General features: G+C 48.3%; 1 protein-coding gene across 1 annotated transcript; it reads right to left on the minus strand.

Moving 5' to 3' along the window:
- Positions 1 to 10985: 10985 nt before the first annotated feature.
- LOC141051564 (uncharacterized) lies at positions 10986 to 25853 on the minus strand. The gene is made up of 10 exons (XM_073548552.1): positions 25713 to 25853; positions 21510 to 21665; positions 16760 to 16930; positions 16548 to 16671; positions 16370 to 16471; positions 15937 to 16037; positions 15641 to 15710; positions 15078 to 15166; positions 14810 to 14879; positions 10986 to 14624 (listed from the first exon to the last, which is right to left on the minus strand). Exons 1-10 carry the CDS (start codon positions 25851 to 25853, stop codon positions 13750 to 13752), a joined length of 1899 nt encoding a protein of 632 aa, XP_073404653.1. The 3' UTR covers positions 10986 to 13749.

A 25853-nucleotide genomic window follows, 5' to 3' on the forward strand; every position in this document is an offset into this window, starting at 1 on the left:
TCCGGCCTGCACCACTACCCACAGTAACCACCTGAGGGAGTCCTGACTCAGAAGTAAGAGAATTCACAACATGCACCAACACCCAAGGTCCATGTGCCCACCCGGAGAAGAGGCTTAGTAGTCCACCTTACCTGGTAATTCCAGAATTCCAAGATCATGGATCCAAGAGGTAGAGCAGCTACAGTAGTGTTCAAAATACTAGCAGTCCAATATGACTAATCAGTGTTTTTGGTAAAAATTGTATTCCCACTTGTCACACAATTTACCAGTTGGTGCAGGAGAGTCTAAGAAAACCACCAGACTCCCCATTCATGATCTGCAGGCTTCTGAGTCTGAGTATTAGAATAATTAATTTTACAGGGCTTTTCAAAATAATATCGTGGAGATCAATTAGTGAGGTCAATCATTCTGTGGAGACGGGTGTGAATCAGGAGGCCCTTTATCTAAGGGTGAAGACAGGACATATTGTAGATGCATTTCTCCTTGAAAGCCTAAGACATTGTTCAGAAGAACAGCGTACTGTGATTAACCAGTTGATTGGAGAAGGTAAAACTTATAACAAAGTGCAGACAATGATCAGCTGCTCAGCTAAAATGATCATAGAATCGTAGAGTTGGAAGGGACCTCCTGGGCCATCTGGTCCAACCCCCTGCTCAAAGCAGGATTCACTAAATCATCCCAGACAGATATCTGTCCAGCCTCTGAAGACTTCTATTGAAGGAGAACTCACCACCTCTCGTGGCAACCTGTTCCACTCATTGATCACTCTGTCAAATAGTTTTTTCTAATATCTAATCTGTGTTTCCTCCCATTCAGTTTCATCCCATTGCTTCTAGTCTTTCCTTGTGCAAATGAGAATAAAGTTGATCCTTCTACAATGTGACAGCCCTTTAGATATTTGTAGACAGCTATTAAGTCTCCTCTCAGTCTTCTCTTTTGCAAGCTAAACATTCCCAAATCCTGCAACCTTTCCTCATGAGACAGGGTTTGCAGACCGGTCACCATTCTGGTCGCTCTTTTCTGAACTTGCTCCAGTTTGTTGATGTCTTTTTTAAAATGTGGCTCCCAAAATTGGACACAGTATTCCAGATGAGGTCTGACCAAAGAGGAGTAGAGGGAAATAATGACTTCACGTGATCTAGACTATATGCTTCTGTTAATACATCCTAGAATTGCATTTGCCTTTTTTGCTGCTGCATCACACTGTTTACTCATATTCAGTCTGTGATCTATTAGTATACCCAAGTCTTTTTCACATGTGCTGTTGCTTAGCCCTATTCCTCCCATTCTGTATATGCTTTTTTTTCGTTTTTATCGCCCAGATGTAGTACTTTGCATTTTTCCCTGTTAAAACCATTCTGTTAGTTGCTGCCCACTGCTCCAGTTTATTTATATCTTTTTGAATCCTCTCTCTCTCTTCTCTAGTATTAGCTATCCCTCCTAGCTTTGTGTCATCAGCAAATTTAATCAGTTTACCCTCAATTCCTTCTAAATCTAAATCGTTGATAAATATATTGAACAATACAGGGTCCAGGACAGAGCCCTGTGGTACCCCACTTGAGACATTCTTCCAACTGGATTTGCAGCCATTTACGACCACTCTTTGGGTCCGATCACTAAGCCAGTTATGAATCCACCTAACAGTTGCCTTGTCCATTCCAAGCTCAGTCATTTTTTCAATAAGGATTGTGTGAGATACTTTGTCAAATGCTTTGCTGAAGTCAAGATATACTATATCTACAGCATTTCCCTGATCCATCCAATCAGTGATTCCGTCATAGAAGGAAATTAAGTTAGTCTGACATGACTTATTAGTTACAAACCCATGCTGACTGTTTAATCACTTCATTCTTATCCAGGTACTGACATACATGTTGTTTAATAATTTGTTCAAAGATCTTTCCTGGTATAGAAGTCAGACTCACTGGCCTATAGTTGCCTGGGTCCACCTTCTTCCCCTTTTTGAAGATAGGAACAACATTTGCTCTTCTCCAGTCTTCTGGCACTTCTCCTTGTTCTCCAAGAATTTTCAAAGATTATGGAGAGGGGTTCAAAGATTTCTTCTGCTATCTCCTTCAGTACTCTGGGGTGTAATTAATCTGGACCTGGAGACTTGAATTCATTTAGGTTAGCTAAGTGTTTCCTCACTGTCTTTCTGTCTATAGTTATCCTGGATTCTTCTATTCCCTTAATAGGACAGTGAAGAACAGTTGATGTTACATTTCCTTTCTGAGAGAAAACGGATGCAAAATAGGAATTTAAAAGTTCAGCCTTCTCAACATCCTGTCTTACCATTTCATCATTTTCATCCTGTAAAAATCCTATAGCATCTTTGTCTTTTCTTTTACTTTTGACATATCCCCAAAATCCTTTATTATTGCTTTTGACATCTCTTGCAAGCCTCAATTCATTGTCAGCTTTAGATAATCTGATTTGTGCCCTGCAGGTTCTGCAGACAGCATTATATTCTTCTTTAGATATGCCTCCCTCTTTCCATTTTATAAACATTTCTTTCTTCCTTTTTAGCATGTGCTTAAGTTCTGTGTTCATCCATCCTGGTTTCCTTAAATGCTTCCTATTCTTCCCTCTTTTCTGAATTGTTAACAATTGTGCTTTGAGAATTTCATTTTTCAAGATTTCCCATCCTTCCTGGACATTTTTGTCTTTAAGGATATCCAGCCATTGGATCCCTCCAATTCTCTTTCTGAATCCCTTAAAATCTGCCTTTCTAAAATCTAACCTTGAAGTCTGAGTCTTCACAGGTCTTCCTCCTTGTGACGAGCGCGTCAGCTTAAGCTGAGTCGTTTTTCCTTTTTCTAGAGTGGACCCTCTGGGCCGTGGCACCCACCCACCTAGGGCGAGCTGGCCTAGTGAGAACCTACCCCCTGTACAGGGAGTGTCGGGCAATACCAAGGGGGTGAGCCACCACGGCAGCTGGACCAGAGGGCCGGCTCAGGGAGACACTATTGAGTGTCTAGCAACAGGATGAACAGGATAAGAAACATAAGTGAGGTCACAGGGTTTCTTCAGCAAACGTGGTTACACACTTTAATCAGATACAAGGCAAAAACAGAGAATCAGATGCAGGGCACCAACGGTGAAACACGGCAAGGTGCGTGCAAGGGCACGCCAAAAGTTCAGACATAACACGTGCAGAAAACATACCGGAGTCCAGGGCAGGGTACGTGTTAGGGATCACACAAGTGTTCCTAGGAGGGAGGTGTGCTAGGACACGCCAGAGTCCAAGACAAGGTGCGCGCCGAGAGACACGCCAGAGTCCAAGGCAGGGTGCGTGCAAGGAGACACGCTAGGATCCAAGACAGGGTGCGATGGCATCGGACGCCGGACTACTGGCAACGACCGACAGGATCCAGGCATCAGGCTGCGGAAATCAGCTCCGGACATCAGGCCGCAGTCATCTGGTTCCGGACCTCTGGCAGCGGTCGGCAGGTTTTGGGAATCCGGCAGGCAAGCCAGGGTTCAAGGCAGGGTGCGTGCTTGGAGCCACGCCAGGGTTCAAGGCAGGGTGCGTGCTTGGAGCCACGCCAGGGTTCAAGGCAGGGTGCGTGCTTGGAGCCACGCCAGGGTTCAAGGCAGGGTGCGTGCTTGGAGCCACGCCAGGGTTCAAGGCAGGGTGCGTGCTTGGAGCCACGCCAGGGTTCAAGGCAGGGTGCGTGCTTGGAGCCACGTCAGGGTTCATTCAAGGATGGAGGCCTGCGCGTGTAGAGGGCATGCCAGGGACAGGTTCAAGGACGGAGGCCTGCGCGTGTAGAGGGCACGCCAGGGACAGGTTCAAGGATGGAGGCCTGTGCCTGTAGAGGGACACGCCAGGGAAAGGTACAGAGCAGAGTCCTGCGTGTGCAAAGGAACACGCCAGGGTCAGGTTCAAGGATGGAGGCCTGCGCATGCCGAGGTGCATGCCAGGGACAGGTTCAGAGCAGAGTCCTGCGCGTGCAAAGGAACATGCCAGGGTCAGGTTCAAGGACGGAGGCCTGCGCATGCCGAGGGGCATGCCAGGGAGAGTTTTAAAGCAGAGTCCTGCGCGTGCAGAGAGGCACGCCAGGGTCAGGGTTCAAGACAAGGTACAGACTAGGACCTGTGCGTGCTAGAGGGCACGACAGGGTACATGGCAAAACCTGCGCGTACTTTTATAGAAGCACGGGAAGGTATGCCAAGGACAGGCGAGGACCTGCGTATGCTATAGAGCACGAAGAGCACAGTGCAGAAACAGCGTGAAGTGCAAGGAAGCACAGAGAGCACAGCTGGGGCACTGGCTAGCTGATCGGTCTGCAGCACTAACAGGCGGGCAAGACTCCAGCGAACCCGGCTGAGGCATAGCAGGCGACACAGCTGTCACTGACCGACGAGCACGGCTGAGGCACAAGCAGGCAGGCACGGCTAGGGCGGGCACGGCTGAGGCACAAACAGGAGGCTAGGAAGGCCAGGCGCATGCAAAGGGCACACGAAGCATCAAAGCAAAGCAAGAAAAGAAACAAGGCAGAGCTAGGCAGGTACGGAACACGGAGCGGAAACTTAGGCAAAGACACAGAGTCAGATCAGAGTGAGAACAGAGCTAGCAGCGGAGCGTAGGCCGAAGCCCAGAGCCGGGCCAAGGCAGAGCTTTGGGACTAGTCAGGGAGTGTGCTAGAGAGTACCAGAGGACAGAGTCTAGCAGCGGAGCGTAGGCCGAAGCCCAGAGCCTGGCCAAGGCGGAGCCTTGGGACTAGACATAGAAATGTGCAAGAGAGCACAACAGGTGAGAGAGGAGGAATGGTGCGTGTGCCAGGAGGCACTACAGAACACCATAGGAAGAGAGCGAGGCAGAACAAGCAAAGACCGAGAACATAGGAAGGAACACAAGGCAGAGTATAGCGAAGGCAAGACATGGCAGAAACAGGCAAGGCAGAGAACAACGGAAGGACCACAAGTCCAAGCAGGACAAGGACGAAACATGGCACAACGGACAAACATAAGACAAGGCACGGGACAAGAGACGGAGTACAAGCACGGAGCGTGTGCAGAGACGTACGACAGAGCAAAGTGTAGGGGCACAGAATACAGGAGCGACCCAGCAGGCCAAGCAGCCATGCAGGGAAGCAACACGATACTCAGGCCCTGACCATAGGGAGGGGCGGTCTGATATAGCACCATAGCACCAGTACTTCCGGGTCAGGACCAGGGTGGGACTTTGGGTTCAGATCCTGCAGGATCATAGAGAGCATCGCTAGAACAGCCTGGGTAGAACCATAGAGGAGGTCACATGATCAGGGGTTTCCAGGAATACAGCGGATTGCAGAGTCAAACAGAGACGGATGGTTACCCAGCAACAGCGTGCAGCCATGAGGTAAGGCGCGCGTGCACACCGCTCCAGGCATCTTGTGGCATGACAGACATGGTGGACATGACACTCCTCTAGTTATCCAAAATTCTAAAATAGCATGGTCGCTACCTCCTAGGGTCCCAGCCACTTTTACCTCCTCAACCATTTCCTCCCTGTTTATAAGGATTAGATCCAAGGTAGCAGTTCCCCTTGTTTTCTCCCTTACCTTTTGGAAGATAAAGTTGTCAGCAAGAGAGTATAAGAATTTCCTTGACATGTTAGTTTTGCCTGAGAGAGATTCCCAGCAAATGTCTGGATAGTTGAAATCTCCCATGACAACTATGTCATATTTTTTGGAGAACTTGGCCATTTGATGCATAAAGAGTTCATCCATATCTTCAGCTTGCACAGGCGGCCTGTAGTAAATGCCTACAATGGTGTCCTTTCCATTGTTCTCGCCTTGTATTCTTACCCAAACAGTTTCCACAGAACTCCCAGTCTCTGAAGCTTCAATCTCTGTGCAGATATACACGTTTCTAACATACAATGCGACACCCCCTCCTCGTTTATCAAGTCTGTTTCTTGCAAATAAGTTGTATCCTTCTAGTCTTGTATTCCAATCATGTGTATTGTCCCACCAAGTTTCAGTGATTCCAATGACATCATATTTCTTTTCCTGTGTTAGTAGTTCCAATTCTCCTTGTTTGTTGCCCATGCTTTGTGCATTAGTATAGAAACATTTTAGTTTGTGATTGGTTTCTCTTTCTCCAATATTTTTATTAATTAGATTCTTTCGTCTTTGTTCTTCCTTTCCACTTCTAATAGCAGAGTTCTCAATAGCATTTGTCAGGTGTATGGCTTTTTCTGGTCTTTTGCTTCCCTTCCCACATTGTTCTAGTTTAAAGCTCTCCTTACAAGTGTAGCAAGGCGACTTCCAAATACATGCTTTCCAGTCTTCGTAAGGTGCACCCCATCTCTAGCAAGTAGTCCATCGTATAAGTAGTTCACTCCGTGATCCAGAAATCCAAATCGTTGCTGACGGCACCATCGACGTAGCCAGTTGTTCACCTGCAGAATCTTATTCCACCTCCTTGTTCCATGGCCATCCACTGGGAGGATGGAAGAGAAGACCACCTGCGCTCCCAGTTCTTTCACTTTCTTGCCTAAGTCTTCAAAGTCTCTGCAGATGGTTTCCAGGTCGTTTCTTGCGGTGTCATTTGTCCCCACATGTAGTAGCAGGAATGGGTAGTCATCTGTAGGTCTGAAGAGTCCTGATATCCTGTCAGACACATCTTTAATTTTTGCACCTGGAAGACAGCACATTTCTCTTGTAGTTATATCCGGTCTGCAGATAGCGGCCTCTGTTCCTCTCAACAGGGAATCCCCCATGACCACCACTCTCCGTTTCTTCTTCACGACATTTTTCTTTCTCCATCCAGGAGGACTCTGAAGGCGTACAAGGTTGCTGTTTGTGGGCAAAGTCTTATCCTGATGTATTTCTTCATCGTTTTCCTGCGTGAGAGCCTGGTACTGGTTCCTGAGCAGTATGGGTGCTGACTGCCTCCTGATCCTCCTGCTTCTCTGGGTCACATGTCTCCATTCCTCTGTTTCTTCAGGTGCACTTCGAATTTCTTCTCTTTCTGTAACATGAAGAGATAATTCTGCTCTGTCCAAGAACTCTTCACCTTCCTTAATGGTCTTCAACGTAGCTAACCTCTCTTCGAGATTTTGCAACTTTTCCTCCAACAGGGACACAAGCTTGCATTTGTGGCATGTGAAGTTTGGCTTTTCCACTGGTAAGTCTGTGAACATGTAGCAAGAAATGCAGCTCACCAAATGGCTCCTGGCCTCTTCCATCTTGTTATTGTTAGAGATTTCAAAGCAATGAAAAATCAGCGCACGGTTTTCCGATATCCTCTTTTCAGCTGCAACAGCCAAAATCCAGTGATCGTTGAGCTCGCGGAGACTCTTCACTTATCCCAGAAGGCACTGGGACTATGCAAATTATCTCCTCAGGACTCTTCCCCTGGTTTCCAATACTGATCTCCAATGCTTTACCATAGAAGCCAAACCAGAGAGACATGGAAGAAAACAGAAGACGACCATTCTAATGGATGGAAGAACAGCCAGAATGGCAAAGGCTCAGCCAATGATCGGCTCCTGGATGATCACAGACAGTCACCTGTGAGGACTGTGACAGAAGACGCCTGTGACACTAATCTCTGAGCAAGACGTCCCCGCAGAGTCCCACTATGAAAAAAAAGACATGTACTGAAGAGGATACAATTTGCCAAACACATGAACTGGCCTAAAGAGAAATGGAGAAACATTTTGTGGACTGATGAAAGTAAAATCGTTCTTTTTGGGTCCAAGGGTCACAGACAGTTCATCAGACGACCCCCAAAGTCCGCACTCAAGCCACAGTACACCCTACAGACAGTGAAGCATGGTGGAAGCATCATGATATGGGCATGTTTCTCTTACTATGGTGCCGGACCTATTTAAAACGTAGCAGGGATCTGCATATATTCTAATACTTGAAGAGGTCATGTTGCTTATGCTCAAGAGGATATGCCCTTGAAGTAGGTGTTTCAGCAAGACAGCGACCCTAAACACAGCAGTAAACCAGCAAAATCTTGGTTCCAGTCCAACAAAATTGAGGTTATTGCGTGGCCAGCCTGATCCCCAGACCTTAATCAGATAGGAAACTTGTGGGGTGACATCAAAAATGCCGTTTCTGAGACAAAACCAACAAATGACAAAGAATTGTCTGATGTAGGCTGGAGTCACACTTACCGTATAAAAAAAAATCGGTCCGATTCTGACGGCCGAGAATCGCACAAATGTTCCCTGAACGGTGATCCGTACGTAATCTGTTTGCAACGCGAGGATGCGATTTCCACACATCTGGTAACTGTGTGACATCCGTATGCAGTGCCATTTTAACATGAGCTTCTTCATACAACAGTTCTCTCTATGCAAAATCATTGTAAAACACAACTGTACACATCGTTTTAAAACCAAATAATCTTCAGAACATACAAACACACAGCTCTGGCAAAAAATTAAGAGACCACTTTTCAATTTTTCAGTTTGTCTGATTTTTCTCTTTATAGGTAGAGGTCAGTGCCTAATACTGTTCGTAATATGTGCGTGTAAAATTTGGGACTTTTATGGATTTCCTAAAAGAATGTATTCATGGAAAAAACTGGCGTGCGCTCCCGCGCAATTTTCTGCGCCAGAGAGGGAAAGCCAGTGACTGAGGGCAGATACCGGTTCCACATTGGGCGGTGAGTGGTGGAGGCGACCACGCACGATCTGCAGGTATTTGTAGACATGACATCACTGGTCTTGGAATAACCCTTTAAGGAGTAGGATCCACTTTACTGATAGAATGGCCTCTAGCCCACTGGGAACATTTTCCCTTACATTTTGGAACAAGGCTCCCGGCATAATTGACAAGATCGTTGTCGCCTTTCCATGTTGAATTTGGGTGCAGAGGACAGCTGACCATTACTCATCGTCCACCAGACTCTACAGTTTGAAATCACGGTGCCGTGTCTCCCGTCCACCACTGCTCCATAATCCAGTGCTGGGAGCTTTACCGCTGTCCAGCTGCCACCTGGCATTGAGTATAGTGATCTCGGGCTTTGGTTTGGCAGCTCCGGACTGTGGTCGTGTGAATAAACTCATACTTGCTCACCACTTGGCTCCTGCAAGGAAACTGATGACTTGGGAGACGCTGCCCTATATTAAGATCGTAATCACCAAGGTCTATGCGTGGCCTATAGTGAGCATAGCCCTGGATTCTCAATCCCAGGGGACACATACTTTGGCTATGAATTGTATCGCGTAAAAGACGCTCTAGTGCACCAGTTATAATGGTCTTACCCATGTCTCATAGGGGGCACTGGATGACCAGGGACTCATAGGGCCGCATTTTGGGTGTAACTACAGAATAAATCATGAATAAATTATTTTGACAATAATTTAGTATTATAACCCTACCGTAAAGCACTTCTGCTTCATATTTTATTAGATCTTGACCCTAAAGGCGTTCTCCAATGTGCACAATCCCTACGTGTTAGAAAAGTCCCTTGCCAATAAGCTGATCCCAAAGTTTCCTCCTGCTGAGATCTACAGTGATCAGTTGGGAAAACCCGAGGGTTTGATTTCCCTACACTGCCCCCACAGGAGAAATGAAGTATTACCCAGTATTCATTCATATCAATGCGTTGTGCGTGTAAGGCAAGATCGGAAGATTTCTCCAGAGCGAGAGACTCTATAAACGCTCTCTATTCTGGCTAAGAGATACGGATCGCCTTTAGTATCTCAAGTTCACTGAGTTCCGTTGGACGCACATGATCCAATCACTCTTCCAACAGCCGGGTCTGTGTACAGTGACCCTCTCCTCACTGCCGGGCTGACAATAAAGCATTCTGACTTGTCAGGGAAGGAGCAGAGTCTTTGTAATACACAGTGTGCAGCAGAGACTATTCCTTCTACAGGGCAAGTAAGAAGGGACTGAATTGTCAGCTGCCAGAGGGGGAAGGAGACTGATTCTGTTCAGCATCACTAACGGGAGGTCATGGAAGCAAAAAATTATGAATAATGTATTTTCAGAATTACTTAACCTTTTCATAGGTGCACAGAGACATCCCCACCAATAGCTGCTGACGTCTGTTCTTTTGCGATGTGTGTGACCGGTTTTGATCAGTGCGCTGGATCAGACTTCTCCTCCCCAAAAAAACAGAAAAATTGAAAAGCTCTTCCCAATTTCGGTTACAAATGGACAACACACACAAGCTGCTATCCGTTGTGCATTTTAGGATTTTTATAGACCCATAGACTTGTCTGGGCGATTTTGGTTCATGGCTGGGGTTGGACATCGCTGTGATTTTACACTTGGTCTGCTAAAAAACAAAACACAGACATCTGAACAGCCCCATAGACTTTAACGGTGTCCACGTTAGGGCATCTGAATTAGGCTTTAATATCTCAGTAGTGCAGCCTCAGGCTTTGGGCCTGCAATTTCAACTTATCCAATTATTTTTTTTTAGAGGAATAGAATTTAAGGGGATTTCCACTATTTTAACTCTGTTTATAAATGGGTCAATGGCGGAGCTAACTTTAACAAAAATTCAAACACAAACTCTCCTACTGAACCCTCCGTAGTTTTGCTGGAGCTTAGTGCCAGCTTCCTGGCATCTTCTTCTGGCTGGGATTGGTCAGGTGACCACTACAGCAGACCAGCACCTACTGATTGGCTGCAGTGGTCATTTTCTAAAAGTAGTGGACTACTACTTGCTGATCGGTGGGTATCAGACAGCTGGGATCTGCACCGATTGGCAGAATGAGGAACCTTTGGATGAATCGGAGGCCCGACAGCCGCTCTGTTCTTTATGGGGCTGCCAAAAAAAGGCCGAGCCCCACAGGAAACGAATGGTGCACAGGTCACACTGTCACTGCATTGTAGTTCCCCAATTCTGCCGATCAGTGCGGGTCTCAGAGGGTGGACCCACCCACGATCATCTGGACCCACCCACGATCATCTGGACCCACCCACGATCATCTGGACAACCCCTTTAACATACAAAAAACCCCACACCTTTACAAAGGTGGAAAAGTAAATGTTGCCGCGACAGAGTGACTACAGAGCGCACCGTCCTGCGTATCCTACATTTAATGAGAAATAAGGCGAAGTGCGCAACGTAAACGGAAAGTAACAAAGGACGCCGGCGGTTTTCATCTTTCTGGCCGAATCTCCATTATTGTCACACCAGACTCTTGGTTTGCTCCTGATAATCGCCGCCTTGTACAAGAAGCTTGGAAATGGAATCGTCAAAACCAGATTAGCCCCCCAAAATTATATAGGGGTCTGCAACGTGGACACAGTCCTGGAGAAGCGCTACTCCTGTGCCGAGGTTCTGAGTCAAGAGTCTTTGTAAGTAAAGCTTAAAGGGGTTGTCTACTACTGGGACAACCACTTCTAGATCTAAGAGAGAGACCTGGGACACTGGGGGAACGGTGCCGGCACGGGAGACGCGTTTTTAGGGAGGTTGTTTGAGGGTCAGCTGAGCGGGAGGGAACCACTCCGCTGCCAGGAAGGACAATCAGGGTTCAGACGCTTTCCTATCCCCAGAGGTCACTTGCTATAGATTGACTACACCGACCCGGCATTATAGATACATTTGTTGTCACCATTCTATTATACGTTATGTTTTTAAATGGTTACGATTAAGTTATTTTTTTTAAGTTTTTTTTTTTCTCTTCTTTGGTTTGATGTGATTGATACACCCTTTGCTCATATTACTTAGGTTTTCTAGTTGTCCTAGTACTTGGGTAATTCAACATAATCTAATACGGTTTTTGTTGCTGTTTAGATTGGAAGTGATTCCAACTCAAGAGGATAAAAATCACAATAATTTTTATTGAATATCAAAACAAAATAAAATAATGAATAAAAAAAAGAGACAGGGTGAAAAAAAACTCCAAAAAGGAGGGAAAACACACTGCAAAAAGAGGTATGTGGTAAGAAGTGGTGGGACAAAATGCCGGGGGGTAGCCACGGAACAGAACCCACCGATGCTAACACAAAAACCTAGAATGCGGAGGAACGTGGTCTGACAAAGAGGACTAGCTAAAAATGTTATATACGTGATTCCCACATAGGGTACTGTAAACAGGCGAGTCCCAGGGAAGGCCGATGCCGTGAGGTACCTAGATGCAGTCAGTACCAATGCTCTGCACTAGTGTGCCCCCAGAAGAAGCGAGCAGCGAAACGGCGCCCGTCGGGTGTGAGGGGAACACAGACAGCGCCACACAACCATTCTCCCATAGGAAATGTTTCATTTCTATCGGCTCTTAATTTCTCTGTATGCCTCTGGGATATTGGTGTATAGTGGGGGAATCTTTTCTGGGAAGCCTTTTCGGCGGTGTCACACTAGCCCTATTTTGTCCCACCACTTCTTACCACATACCAATTTTTGCTGTGTGTTTCCCCCTTCTTTTTGGAGGTTTTTTTTTCGCCCTGTTTTTATAATTCAATATTATGTTTTTAATTTTGATATTGAATAAAAATTATTGTGACTTTACCCTCTGGAGTTGGAATCGCTTCCCATCTAAACAGCAACAAACTATTAGACTAAGTCGAATTATTGATTTAGATGCTCATTATTGGATATATAGAAATGCTAGTACTTGGGGAGTGTGGGGGGGTCTCCAGAATTAAAACACAAAACATGGCTGCTTTCTTCTACACCCCCCCCCCCCCCCCCCCCCAAAAAAAAAAAAAAAATATAGGAGCAACTCCTGTCCACAGGCTCCAGCCCACCACATATAGGGGCAGCGTGGATGTTTTTCTAATCCTGTTTGAACACTTTATGACCTCAATTACTTTGTCACCTCCTTATTATTGCAGGATAAGGGTGCACCTTTCAGCGTCACTCACCCAGCGTCACTCCCATTCTCTGACACATCCGAGGTGGGTGGGGATTGAGGACGTGGGCCGCCGCTGCCACCGCTTCTAGCTCGGGTCTGACTGCATCTAGCGCCATCAAAACTGCTTCACAGCTGTGACACCCCTTCTTAAAGACCCCCAGGAAGAAGAGAGTACGAAACGCGCGCCGGGGCTATTTTGCCTACCCCAGCAAACACATCATTGTTCAGGTATCATTTCTATATCTTTGACTATTTCATGCTGCATTCTCTTACAGGAGTCTGGCTTAAATACCTATATTATGGTGTATGTGCGTACTCCTCTTCACATGAACATATATTATACTTTTTTTGGGCAATGCACCACTTTTTGTAACCATTTCGGGAGTATAATTACCTTTCGAGATACATACAAATCCTCCTTATTTCGGTCTAGTTCACATGCCATATATTTAAACACTAGATCTCCTTCGATATTGAAGCTATGGCGCACTAGCTGGCCTCATCTATCACGGTAACTTTTTGATAAATTCCATCATAGGTGGATTTACCTCTGTGTTAATTTATTTTATAATTCCTTGTGACTGTGCTATGTTCTCTCCCCACTCTTACAATTTCATATTTTATTGGATTTTAAACTGTTTAATAAAGATTATTATATATTACCCCTTTGGGTTTATGCACTTCCTTTTTGGTTGTTATGTATTTTGGGAGTACTCCCATCTATTTCCCTTATAGGCATTAACTTTCTAGGACTTTCTGGCCCGGAATCATCAGTTTTCACTAGAATTCCTCCTATAAAACTGATGTTACTTTTGCCAATTTTATGCCGCGGAGAGAACGAATTCATCAGCATGCAACAGGCCAATGGATCATCAGAGAACTGGTCAAACATCCCGGGGAGCATCAGTTCAGGGTTAGTAGTCAGGGTGGGGATTCTAGACATGAGTAGCCCTTCACCTCCAGAATCTGGAATGTGGCCCGCTTCGGGATCAGGACATGGAGTTTGAGTCCTTCGGGTGGGCCGTAAGATCGAACCTCTGCACTCTGTGCCGATTGTGGAGGGCCTGGTGGGCTTCCAAAACTGATCTGATTGAAAAACACTTTCCGCAATCGGAGCAAGCGAACGATCTTTTGCCCGTGTGGACGCTCTGATGGGTGATGAGGTGGCACATCTGGGTGAACCGTCTCCCGCATTCAGAGCAAGAAAAGGGCTTCTCTCCCGTGTGAGTCCTCCGGTGAATAATGAGACCCGTCTTGTCTGACAGACACTTCCCGCAGTCAGGACAGGCGAAGGCGCCGGTGTGGATCCTCTGATGCTTCACCAGGCTCGACTTTTTCATGAACGACTTCCCGCATTCCAAGCAGGAGAACGGCCTTTCCTCTTTTGGAGCTTGTCTCGGCAGTGGTTCCCCCACCTTGGGTTCATGAATGTGATAAGTCCACTCGTGGACCACCAGGGCGGATTTATCCATGAAGGTCTGCTGACACAAGGCGCAGTGGTAGATTTTCTCGTGCATCCTCTGGTGAGAGATCAGGTCGATCTCGCTTCGGAAGCTCCGCCCACACTGCAGACATTTTTTCGCCGTGAGGATCTCCATGGTCGGTGATACATTTACGGCCCCACCCCCATATGTCATTAGATTACTGGAGGACGCATCTACATGGTGGGGGGTATTACGAATCAAGTTTGGTAAATTTGTGCTCCTCAGGGGCGGAGCTTCATTCAGAGCAGTCTTGGGTTTCACCATTAACATTTTGCGGGAAGTAATCCCTTTCAGCTCAGTTGGAATAACTCCGTTTTTAAGGTGGATAGGAATTAATAGGTGGGGGGATTCCGGCTGCACTTTCCAAGTGGTTGGTAGACCTGTAATATAGTCAAAGGGGAGAAGGTGAATAAACTAAGATGTGTAACCCCTCCCACACTGAAGCCCCGCCCATGAGGAGCTGGTCAGGGGCTGTAAATGTCAAGCATACGCAGGAATATCCAGTACTTTCTAGTTCTGTACTATGGTAAGTACACCGCGATCAGAGCAGGGTGTCAGTACTCACCTGAGCGGCTCTTGGAGGGATCTGGTTCTTCCTTACACCAGTCGGGCAGTGCAATGTCTCCAGCTTCAGCCTGTAATACGAGATGTGTCACAAAGATCATACATACACATATATATATATATATGTGTCTACATCGGCTGCAGAGGTCTGATGCTTTAATATGACAGCTGGGGACAAGTGGAAATGTGATAGCGTTGCGGCTTCAAAAAATAAAACAATTGGTGAGGGTCAAAATGTGCGGAGTTAAAGGTTAGAAGGGTCTCAATACCTGATATTCCTCTAGGATCATCTCGGCATCATCCTCTATACAGATAGGGCTCCCACTGCTTTCTGGGGAGTTCACCGATCCATGGTCACCTGCAGGAAAGGGACACACACGTTTGAAGCAATTGCATCACCCATGGGGGGGTCCCTTGCTGCAGGTAATCCGTAGGAGCCAGTGAATGACACCTCTTGGCCGTAGCATTATATTCTAAAGTTTACAGGAACGCCTGCAACTAAACATTGGATAATCCGCCATCGATAGGAAATGACAGGCGATTATAGAATATTATGGTGAATTCGACGTTTGCACCTTTAACCCCTTCCCATCATGAGCAATTTATTTTTTTTTCCTCCATAACTTTTCATTAATTTTAAAATCCCATAACCAAAACAGGTGATGAATTTTTTGATAACTGGTTGGTCATTCCTTTAATCCGGCACGGAATGTTCTGGATGACTTGCGCAGCATTTGGCTCATCTCCAACAGTCCCACAGCAGGATGTTCTGACGATCGGAGGAGATCTCAGGTGTGGGACCGCCACTAATCTGCAGAGGAGTGCGTCTCACCTGAGCTGATCTGTACCGGGGCGTCTTCCTCTTTGCACCGGGGCGGTGAGATCTCTTTTACCGGATGAGCCTGTCACAAAAAAAACAGGAACAGGTTTATAATATGTCAGCGGGAGAGATTTCTCCATAATGAGAATGGCCAATCGTGGACCCTGACAGGGGTCACATGACAGCATTGCTCCACCTCCTGGACTCTACTAATTGCTAAGGAGTCAACAGGGCAGGGAAACTTAGTCCCATGAGACCTGTCTGATGGCGCTGGGGGTGATGGTGAGAGGCTGGACAGGTCCTTGCACCTGATATTCCTGCGTCACCATCCTGATATCTTCCTCCAGGTCTTTCTCGATAATAAGGGGGCTTTTGATGCTTTCGGGGGGCTTTGTCGGGATGTGTCCACCTGTGGGGAATAGACAGGCATGAGCCTATGTGGTAAAGAATTAGTTTTCACAATGGCGACACAATAGGATGGCGCCTCCCTTGTTGTACGTCTCGCTTTACAGCAGTGCTGTGCAGTCTGAATGCTAGAGAGAACCCAATGGCAGGTTTGTAATAATTATTGGAAGATCACATGCAGACTCATGCGTTTCCATGGTTACGCCATTTTTTGCTGCCCCATAAGAGTAATCCATAATCCGACCACACTGATCTGTGGTCTGTAACCATGGAGACACATGGTTCTGCGTAGGAGCTGTATACACAAAGCAAATAATAATGGTTCACGTTACTGACCTGTGAGAGGGGCGTCAGCGGAGGCGGCTGCGTCCACCTGGAAGGTATTCAGCTCCTTGTCTTCATCTGCCGCCGTTTCGGCAGCACTGACCTCGTCACAGCCTGGGGGAAAGGAATATAAGTGTGTAAGACGCTATTTAAAGGGGAATACGCGCTATAAAAAGTGACGATGAAATACCAGCAGATCCTGGAGGCGGATTATCCCCAGACACCACATCCTTGTAACGGTCCTTATGTCCTTCCAGATATTTCCACTCCTCCATGGAGAAGAAGACGGCGACGTCCTCGCACCGCACAGGAATCTGAGAATCGGAAGAGAAACCCGATGACGTCACCGGAATCATCATTCTCCAGTCACATTGGTAGCTGCTGAGGAGACAATGTGCCCACCTCCTCGCCTGAACTGTGTGGGGTCTCGCCAGGTTCTGGGGTCTCCTCGTGTGCTGGGGACGGACATGGACGTTCCTCGCTTGGAATTCGATCCTTGGTGGATACCTCTGATAAACATAACTGGCAGTCATCTGTGGATTGGTCGTTCTGTCTCTTCCTGAGGACAAAATCCTGTACGAGAAAGAACTGGTGTCACATGGTGGGGAAGCGTCGGATCCAAAACACATCCACATCAATATCTACATCCTGCCACCACTGATCCTCAATATCTACATCTTGCCACCACTGAACCTCAATATCTACATCCTGCCACCACTGATGCTCAATATCTACATCCTGCCGCCACTGATCCTCAATAACTACATTAATATCTGCATCCTGCCGCCAGTGATCCCCAATATCTACTGTACATCCTGCCACCACTGATCCTCAATATCTACATCCTGCCACTGATCCTCAATATCTACATCCTGCCACTACTGATCCTCAATATCTACATCCTGCCACCACTGATCTTCAATATCTACATCCTGCCACCACTGATCCTCAATATCTACATCCTGCCACCACTGATCCGCAATATCTATATCCTGCCACCACTGATCCTCAATATCTACATCCTGCCACTGATCCTCAATATCTACATCCTGCTGCCACTGATGCTCAATATCTACATCCTGCCACTACTGATCCTCAATATCTACATTAATATCTGCATCCTGCCGCCAGTGATCCCCAATATCTACATCCTGCTGCCACTGATCCTCAATATCTACATCCTGTTGCCACTGATCCTCAACATCCACATCCTGCCATCACTGATCCTCAATATCTACATCCTGCCACCACTGATCCTCAATATCTACATCCTGCCACCACTGATCCTCAATATCTAAATCCTGCCACCACCGATCCTCAATATCTAAATCCTGCCATCATTGATCCTCAATATCTACATACTGACACCACTGATCCTCAATATCTACATCCTGCCGCCACTGATCCTCAATATCTACATCCTGCCACCACTGAACCTCAATATCTACATCCTGCCGCCACTGATCCTCAATATCTACATCCTGCCACTGATCCTCAATATCTACATCCTGCCACTGATCCTCAATATCTACATCCTGCCACCACTGATCCTCAATATCTACATCCTGCCACCACTGATCCGCAATATCTATATCCTGCCACCATTGATCCTCAATATCTACTGTACATCCTGCCACCACTGATCCTCAATATCTACATCCTGCCACTGATCCTCAATATCTACATCCTGCCGCCACTGATGCTCAATATCTACATCCTGCCACTACTGATCCTCAATATCAACATCCTGCTGCCACTGGTCTTCAATATCTACATCCTGCCGCCACTGATGCTCAATATCTACATCCTGCCACCACTGATCCTCAATATCTACATCCTGTTGCCACGGATCCTCAACATCCACATCCTGCCATCACTGATCCTCAATATCTACATCCTGCCGCCACTGATCCTCAATATCTACATCCTGCCACCACTGATCCTCAATATCTAAATCCTGCCACCACCGATCCTCAATATCTAAATCCTGCCATCATTGATCCTCAATATCTACATCCTGACACCACTGATCCTCAATATCTACATTAATATCTACATCCTGCCATCACTGATCCTCAATATCTACATCCTGCCGCCACTGATCTTCAACATCTACAGTACAGACCAAAAGTTTGGACACACCTTCTCATTCAAAGAGTTTTCTTTATTTTCATGACTATGAAAATTGTAGATTCACTCTGAAGGCATCAAAACTATGAATTACCACATGTGGAATTATATAATTAACAAAAAAGTGTGAAACAACTGAAAATATGTCTTATATTCTAGGTTCTTCAAAGTAGCCACCTTTTGCTTTGATTTCTGCTTTGCACACTCTTGGCATTCTCTTGATGAGCTTCAAGAGGTAGTCACCGGAAATGGTTTTCACGTCACAGGTGTGCCCTGTCAGGTTTAATAAGTGGGATTTCTTGCCTTATAAATGAGGTTGGGACCATCAGTTGTGTTGTGCAGAAGTCTGGTGGATACACAGCTGATAGTCCTACTGAATAGACTGTTAGAATTTGTATTATGGCAAGAAAAAAGCAGCTGAGTAAAGACAAACGAATGTCCATCATTACTTTAAGAAATGAAGGTCAGTCAGTCCAAAAAATTGGGAAAACTTTGAAAGTGTCCCGAAGTGCAGTGGCAAAAACCATCAAGCGCTACAAAGAAACTGGCTCACATGAGGACCGCCCCAGGAAAGGAAGACCAAGAGTCACCTCTACTGCGGAGGATAAGTTCATCCGAGTCACCAGCCTCAGAAATCGCAGGTTAACAGCAGCTCAGATTAGAGACCAGGTCAATGCCACACAGAGTTCTAGTAGCAGACACATCTCTACAACAACTGTTAAGAGGAGACTTTGTGCAGCAGGCCTTCATGGTAAAATAGCTGCTAGGAAACCACTGCTAAGGACAGGCAACAAGCAGGAGAGACTTGTTTGGGCTAAAGAACACAAGGAATGGACATTAGACCAGTGGAAATCTGTGCTTTGGTCTGATGAGTCCAAATTTGAGATCTTTGGTTCCAACCACCGTGTCACCGACGCAGAAAAGGTGAACGGATGGACTCTACATGCCTGGTTCCCACAGTGAAGCATGGAGGAGGAGGTGTGGGGGAGCTTTGCTGGTGACACTGTTGGGGATTTATTCAAAATTGAAGGCATACTGAACCAGCATGGCTACCACAGCATCTTGCAGCGGCATGCTCTTCCATCCGGTTTGTGTTTAGTTGGACCATCATTTATTTTTCAACAGGACAATGACCCCAAACACACCTCCAGGCTGTGTAAGGGCTATCTGACCAAGAAGGAGAGTGATGGGGTGCTACGCCAGATGACCTGGCCTCCACAGTCACCAGACCTGAACCCAATCGAGATGGTTTGGGGTGAGCTGGACCGCAGAGTGAAGGCAAAAGGGCCAACAAGTGCTAAGCATCTCTGGGAACTCCTTCAACACTGTTGGAACACCATTTCCGGTGACTACCTCTTGAAGCTCATCAAGAGAATGCCAAGAGTGTTCAAAGCAGTAATCAAAGCAAAAGGTGGCTACGTTGAAGAACCTAGAATATAAGACATATTTTCAGTTGTTTCACACTTTCTTGTTAATTATATAATTCCACATGTGTTAATTCATAGTTTTGATGCCTTCAGAGTGAATCTACAATTTTCATATTCATGAAAATAAAGAAAACTCTTTGAATGAGAAGGTGTGTCCAAACTTTTGGTCTGTACTGTACATCCTGCCACCACTGATCCTCAATATCTACATCCTGCCGCCACTGATCCTCAATATCTACATCCTGTCGCTACTGATCCTCAATATCTACATCCTGTCGCCACTGATCCTCAATATCTACATCCTGCCGCCACTGATCCTCAATATCTACATTAATATCTGAATCCTGCCACCGTTGATCCTCAATATCTACATCCTGCCACCGCTGATCCACAATATCTACATCCTGCCGCCACTGATCCTCAATATCAACATCCTGCCACCACTGATCCTCAATATCTACATCCTGCAGCCACTGATCCTCAATATCTACATTAATATCTACATTCTGCCACCGCTGATCCACAATATCTACATCCTGCCACCACTGATCCTCAATATCTACATTAATATCTGCATCCTGCCGCCACTGATCCTCAATATCTACATCCTGCCACCACTGATCCTCAATATCTACATCCTGCCACCGCTGAACCCCAATATCTACATCCTGCCACCACTGATTCCCAATATCTACATCCTGCCACCACTGATCCTCAATATCTACATTAATATCTGAATCCTGCCACCGCTGACCTCAATATCTACATCCTGCCACCACTGATCCTCAATATCTACATTAATATCTACATTCTGCCACCGCTGATCCACAATATCTACATCCTGCCACCACTGATCCTCAATATCTACATTAATATCTGCATCCTGCCGCCACTGATCCTCAATATCTACATCCTGCCACCACTGATCCTCAATATCTACATCCTGCCACCGCTGAACCCCAATATCTACATCCTGCCACCACTGATTCCCAATATCTACATCCTGCCACCACTGATCCTCAATATCTACATTAATATCTGAATCCTGCCACCGCTGATCCTCAATATCTACATCCTGCCACCACTGATCCTCAATATCTACATTAATATCTACATTCTGCCACCGCTGATCCACAATATCTACATCCTGCCACCACTGATCCTCAATATCTACATCCTGCCACCGCTGAACCCCAATATCTACATCCTGCCACCGCTGAACCCCAATATCTACATCCTGCCACCACTGATTCCCAATATCTACATCCTGCCGCCGCTGATCCTCAATATCTACATCAATACCTACATCCTGCCAACAACCGGCTCCCCCCACACACAGACTGCTCCCCTCAACACACAAACTGCTCCCCCACACACAGATTACTCCCCGACACACAGACTGACCCCTCTATTACACGGACTTCTTACCATCCCCCTCTTACACACACTGATCCCGATCCTTCTCTTACTCAGACTAATTCCCATGAGTAAAGTATGAGACTAAGGGGCAGCTGAGCTTACAGGAAAGTGTCAGTGGTGCTGGGGAGTCCTGTCTTCCATGACTGGTCCTTCATCTGATCTCGGCCTCCACTTACCTCTCCTGTCAGCAGGAAAATGATCTCCAGGGTGAGGTTCAGAATCTTCCCGGTCACCTCGATCTTGTCCTTACTCATCATCAGAGAATGGTGTAAGAAGTCTGAGACCCGTCCGTGCTCCGTACAGACATGCATGATCCTGAGACGAGGGCGGATCTGTGGAGGACGCACTGTTATGGGGGATCTGTGGATGACGCACTGTTATGGGGGATCTGTGGAGGACGCACTGTTATGGGGGATCTGTGGAGGACGCACTGTTATGGGGGATCTGTGGGTGACGCACTGTTATGGGGGATCTGTGGGTGACGCACTGTTATGGGGAATCTGTGGGTGACGCACTGTTATGGGGGATCTGTGGGTGACGCGCTGTTATGGGGATCTGTGGAGGACGCACTGTTATGGGGATTTGTGGAGGACGCACTGTTATGGGGGATCTGTGGAGGATGCACTGTTATGGGGACCTGTGGGTGACGCACTGTTATGGGGGATCTGTGGATGATGCACTGTTATGGGAGATCTGTGGAGGACGCACTGTTATGGGGATCTGTGGAGGACGCACTGTTATGGGGATCTGTGGAGGACGCACTGTTATGGGGGATCTGTGGGTGACGCACTGTTATGGGGGATCTGTGGGTGATGCACTGTTATGGGGGATCTGTGGGTGACGCACTGTTATGGGGGATCTGTGGGTGACGCGCTGTTATGGGGGATCTGTGGGTGACGCGCTGTTATGGGGGATCTGTGGAGGACGCGCTGTTATGGGGATTTGTGGAGGATGCACTGTTATGGGGGATCTGTGGAGGATGCACTGTTATGGGGACCTGTGGGTGACGCACTGTTATGGGGGATCTGTGGATGACGCACTGTTATGGGAGATCTGTGGAGGACGCACTGTTATGGGGATCTGTGGAGGACGCACTGTTATGGGGGATCTGTGGGTGACGCACTGTTATGGGGGATCTGTGGGTGATGCACTGTTATGGGGGATCTGTGGGTGACGCACTGTTGTGGGGGATCTGTGGGTGACGCACTGTTATGGGGGCACTGAGGGTGACGCACTTATGGCGGATCTGTGGGTGACGCACTGTTATGGGCGATCTGTGGGTGACGCACTGTTATGGGGGATCTGTGGGTGACGCACTGTTATGGGGGATCTGTGGGTGACGCACTGTTATGGGGGATCTGTGGGTGACGCACTGTTATGGGGGATCTGTGGGTGACGCACTGTTATGGGGGATCTGTGGGTGACGCACTGTTATGGCGGATCTGTGGGTGACACATTGTTATGGGGGATGTGGGTGACGCACTGTTATGGGGATCTGTGGGTGATGCACTGTTATGGGGGATCTGTGGAAGACGCACTGTTATAGGGGATCTGTGGGTGACGCACTGTTATGGGGATCTGTGGGTGATGCACTGTTATGGGGGATCTGTGGAGGACGCACTGTTATAGGGGATCTGTGGGTGACGCACTGTTGTGGGGGATCTGTGGGTGACGCACTGTTGTGGGGGCACTGAGGGTGACGCACTTATGGCGGATCTGTGGGTGACGCACTGTTATGGGGGATCTGTGGGTGACGCACTGTTATGGGGGATCTGTGGGTGACGCGCTGTTATGGGGGATCTGTGGGTGACGCGCTGTTATGGGGGATCTGTGGGTGACGCGCTGTTATGGGGGATCTGTGGGTGACGCGCTGTTATGGGGGATCTGTGGGTGACGCGCTGTTATGGGGGATCTGTGGGTGACGCGCTGTTATGGGGGATCTGTGGGTGACGCGCTGTTATGGGGGATCTGTGGGTGACGCGCTGTTATGGGGGATCTGTGGGTGACGCGCTGTTATGGGGGATCTGTGGGTGACGCGCTGTTATGGGGGATCTGTGGGTGACGCGCTGTTATGGGGGATCTGTGGGTGACGCGCTGTTATGGGGGATCTGTGGGTGACGCGCTGTTATGGGGGATCTGTGGGTGACGCGCTGTTATGGGGGATCTGTGGGTGACGCGCTGTTATGGGGGATCTGTGGGTGACGCGCTGTTATGGGGGATCTGTGGGTGACGGGCTGTTATGGGGGATCTGTGGGTGACGGGCTGTTATGGGGGATCTGTGGGTGACGCGCTGTTATGGGGGATCTGTGGGTGACGCGCTGTTATGGGGGATCTGTGGGTGACGCGCTGTTATGGGGGATCTGTGGGTGACGCGCTGTTATGGGGGATCTGTGGGTGACGCGCTGTTATGGGGGATCTGTGGGTGACGCGCTGTTATGGGGGATCTGTGGGTGACGCGCTGTTATGGGGGATCTGTGGGTGACGCGCTGTTATGGGGGATCTGTGGGTGACGCGCTGTTATGGGGGATCTGTGGGTGACGCGCTGTTATGGGGGATCTGTGGGTGACGCGCTGTTATGGGGGATCTGTGGGTGACGCGCTGTTATGGGGGATCTGTGGGTGACGCGCTGTTATGGGGGATCTGTGGGTGACGCGCTGTTATGGGGGATCTGTGGGTGACGCGCTGTTATGGGGGATCTGTGGGTGACGCGCTGTTATGGGGGATCTGTGGGTGACGCGCTGTTATGGGGGATCTGTGGGTGCGCACTGTTATGGGGGATCTGTGGGTGACGGGCTGTTATGGGGGATCTGTGGGTGCGCACTGTTATGGGGGATCTGTGGGTGACGCGCTGTTATGGGGGATCTGTGGGTGACGAGCTGTTATGGGGGATCTGTGGGTAACGAGCTGTTATGGGGGATCTGTGGGTGACGCGCTGTTATGGGAGATCTGTGGGTGACGCGCTGTTATGGGGGATCTGTGGGTGACGCGCTTTTATGGGGGATCTGTGGGTGACGCGCTGTTATGGGGGATCTGTGGGTGACGCGCTGTTATGGGGGATCTGTGGATGACGCGCTGTTATGGGGGATCTGTGGGTGACGCGCTGTTATGGGGGATCTGTGGGTGACGCGCTGTTATGGGGGATCTGTGGGTGACGCGCTGTTATGGGGGATCTGTGGGTGACGCGCTGTTATGGGGGATCTGTGGGTGACGCGCTGTTATGGGGGATCTGTGGGTGACGCGCTGTTATGGGGGATCTGTGGGTGACGCGCTGTTATGGGGATCTGTGGGTGACGCACTGTTATGGGGGATCTGTGGGTGACGCACTGTTATGGGGGATCTGTGGGTGACGCGCTGTTATGGGGGATCTGTGGGTGACGCACTGTTATGGGGGATCTGTGGGTGACGCACTGTTATGGGGATCTGTGGGTGACGCACTGTTATGGGGATCTGTGGGTGACGCACAGTTATGGGGGATCTGTGGGTGACGCACTGTTATGGGGATCTGTGGGTGACGCACTGTTATGGGGGATCTGTGGGTGACGCACTGTTATGGGGATCTGTGGGTGACGCACTGTTATGGGGGATCTGTGGGTGACGCACTGTTATGGGGATCTGTGGGTGACGCACTGTTATGGGGATCTGTGGGTGACGCACTGTTATGGGGGATCTGTGGGTGACGCACTGTTATGGGGGATCTGTGGGTGACGCACTGTTATGGGGATCTGTGGGTGACGCACTGTTATGGGGATCTGTGGGTGACGCACTGTTATGGGGGATCTGTGGGTGACGCACTGTTATGGGGATCTGTGGGTGACGCACTGTTATGGGGGATCTGTGGGTGACGCACTGTTATGGGGATCTGTGGGTGACGCACTGTTATGGGGGATCTGTGGGTGACGCACTGTTATGGGGATCTGTGGGTGACGCACTGTTATGGGGATCTGTGGGTGACGCACTGTTATGGGGGATCTGTGGGTGACGCACTGTTATGGGGGATCTGTGGGTGACGCACTGTTATGGGGGATCTGTGGGTGACGCACTGTTATGGGGATCTGTGGGTGACGCGCTGTTATGGGGGATCTGTGGGTGACGAGCTGTTATGGGGGATCTGTGGGTGACGCACTGTTATGGGGGATCTGTGGGTGCGCACTGTTATGGGGGATCTGTGGGTGACGAGCTGTTATGGGGGATCTGTGGGTGACGCACTGTTATGGGGGCAGTTATTGATGATATTGTGGGTGTGGCCAGCTGTGAGGGGCGGGGATTCTTAGTCTATACCGGTCACCGGTATTGACACCGGGGGCCCCACATACACAGGAGTGTAACCCACCAACAAGATGGTGTCGGCCCCGCCTTGCACTCACAGTGGCGACACTTACCCAACGGGCTCCACAAACACCGGAGAATAAGAGGCGGCGGTGACAGAAGCAGCAGAAGCGGCCGGAGAGCAGCACGGAGCGCACGGGAGGAGGAGCCTGCAGGACGGCAGCGGCTGTTGTGTCATGTGACCCGTGCGTCAT

Source organism: Dendrobates tinctorius, unplaced genomic scaffold, assembly GCF_039654945.1.
Source record: "Dendrobates tinctorius isolate UK_male_01 unplaced genomic scaffold, ASM3965494v1 ptg000157l, whole genome shotgun sequence".
Classification (NCBI taxonomy): Eukaryota; Metazoa; Chordata; class Amphibia; order Anura; family Dendrobatidae; genus Dendrobates; species Dendrobates tinctorius.

Excerpts from the sequence above, each read along its gene's own strand:
- LOC141051564 (XM_073548552.1), bottom strand. The coding sequence starts at position 25,853 with ATGACGCACGGGTCACATGACACAACAGCCGCTGCCGTCCTGCAGGCT. Across the intron at positions 15,711-15,936 it reads TGGTGACGCAGGAATATCAG|GCTCATCCGGTAAAAGAGAT; the intron begins GTGCAAGGACCT and ends TTTTTGTGACAG. Across the intron at positions 15,167-15,640 it reads CCCGGTACAGATCAGCTCAG|GTGACCATGGATCGGTGAAC; the intron begins GTGAGACGCACT and ends CCTTTCCTGCAG.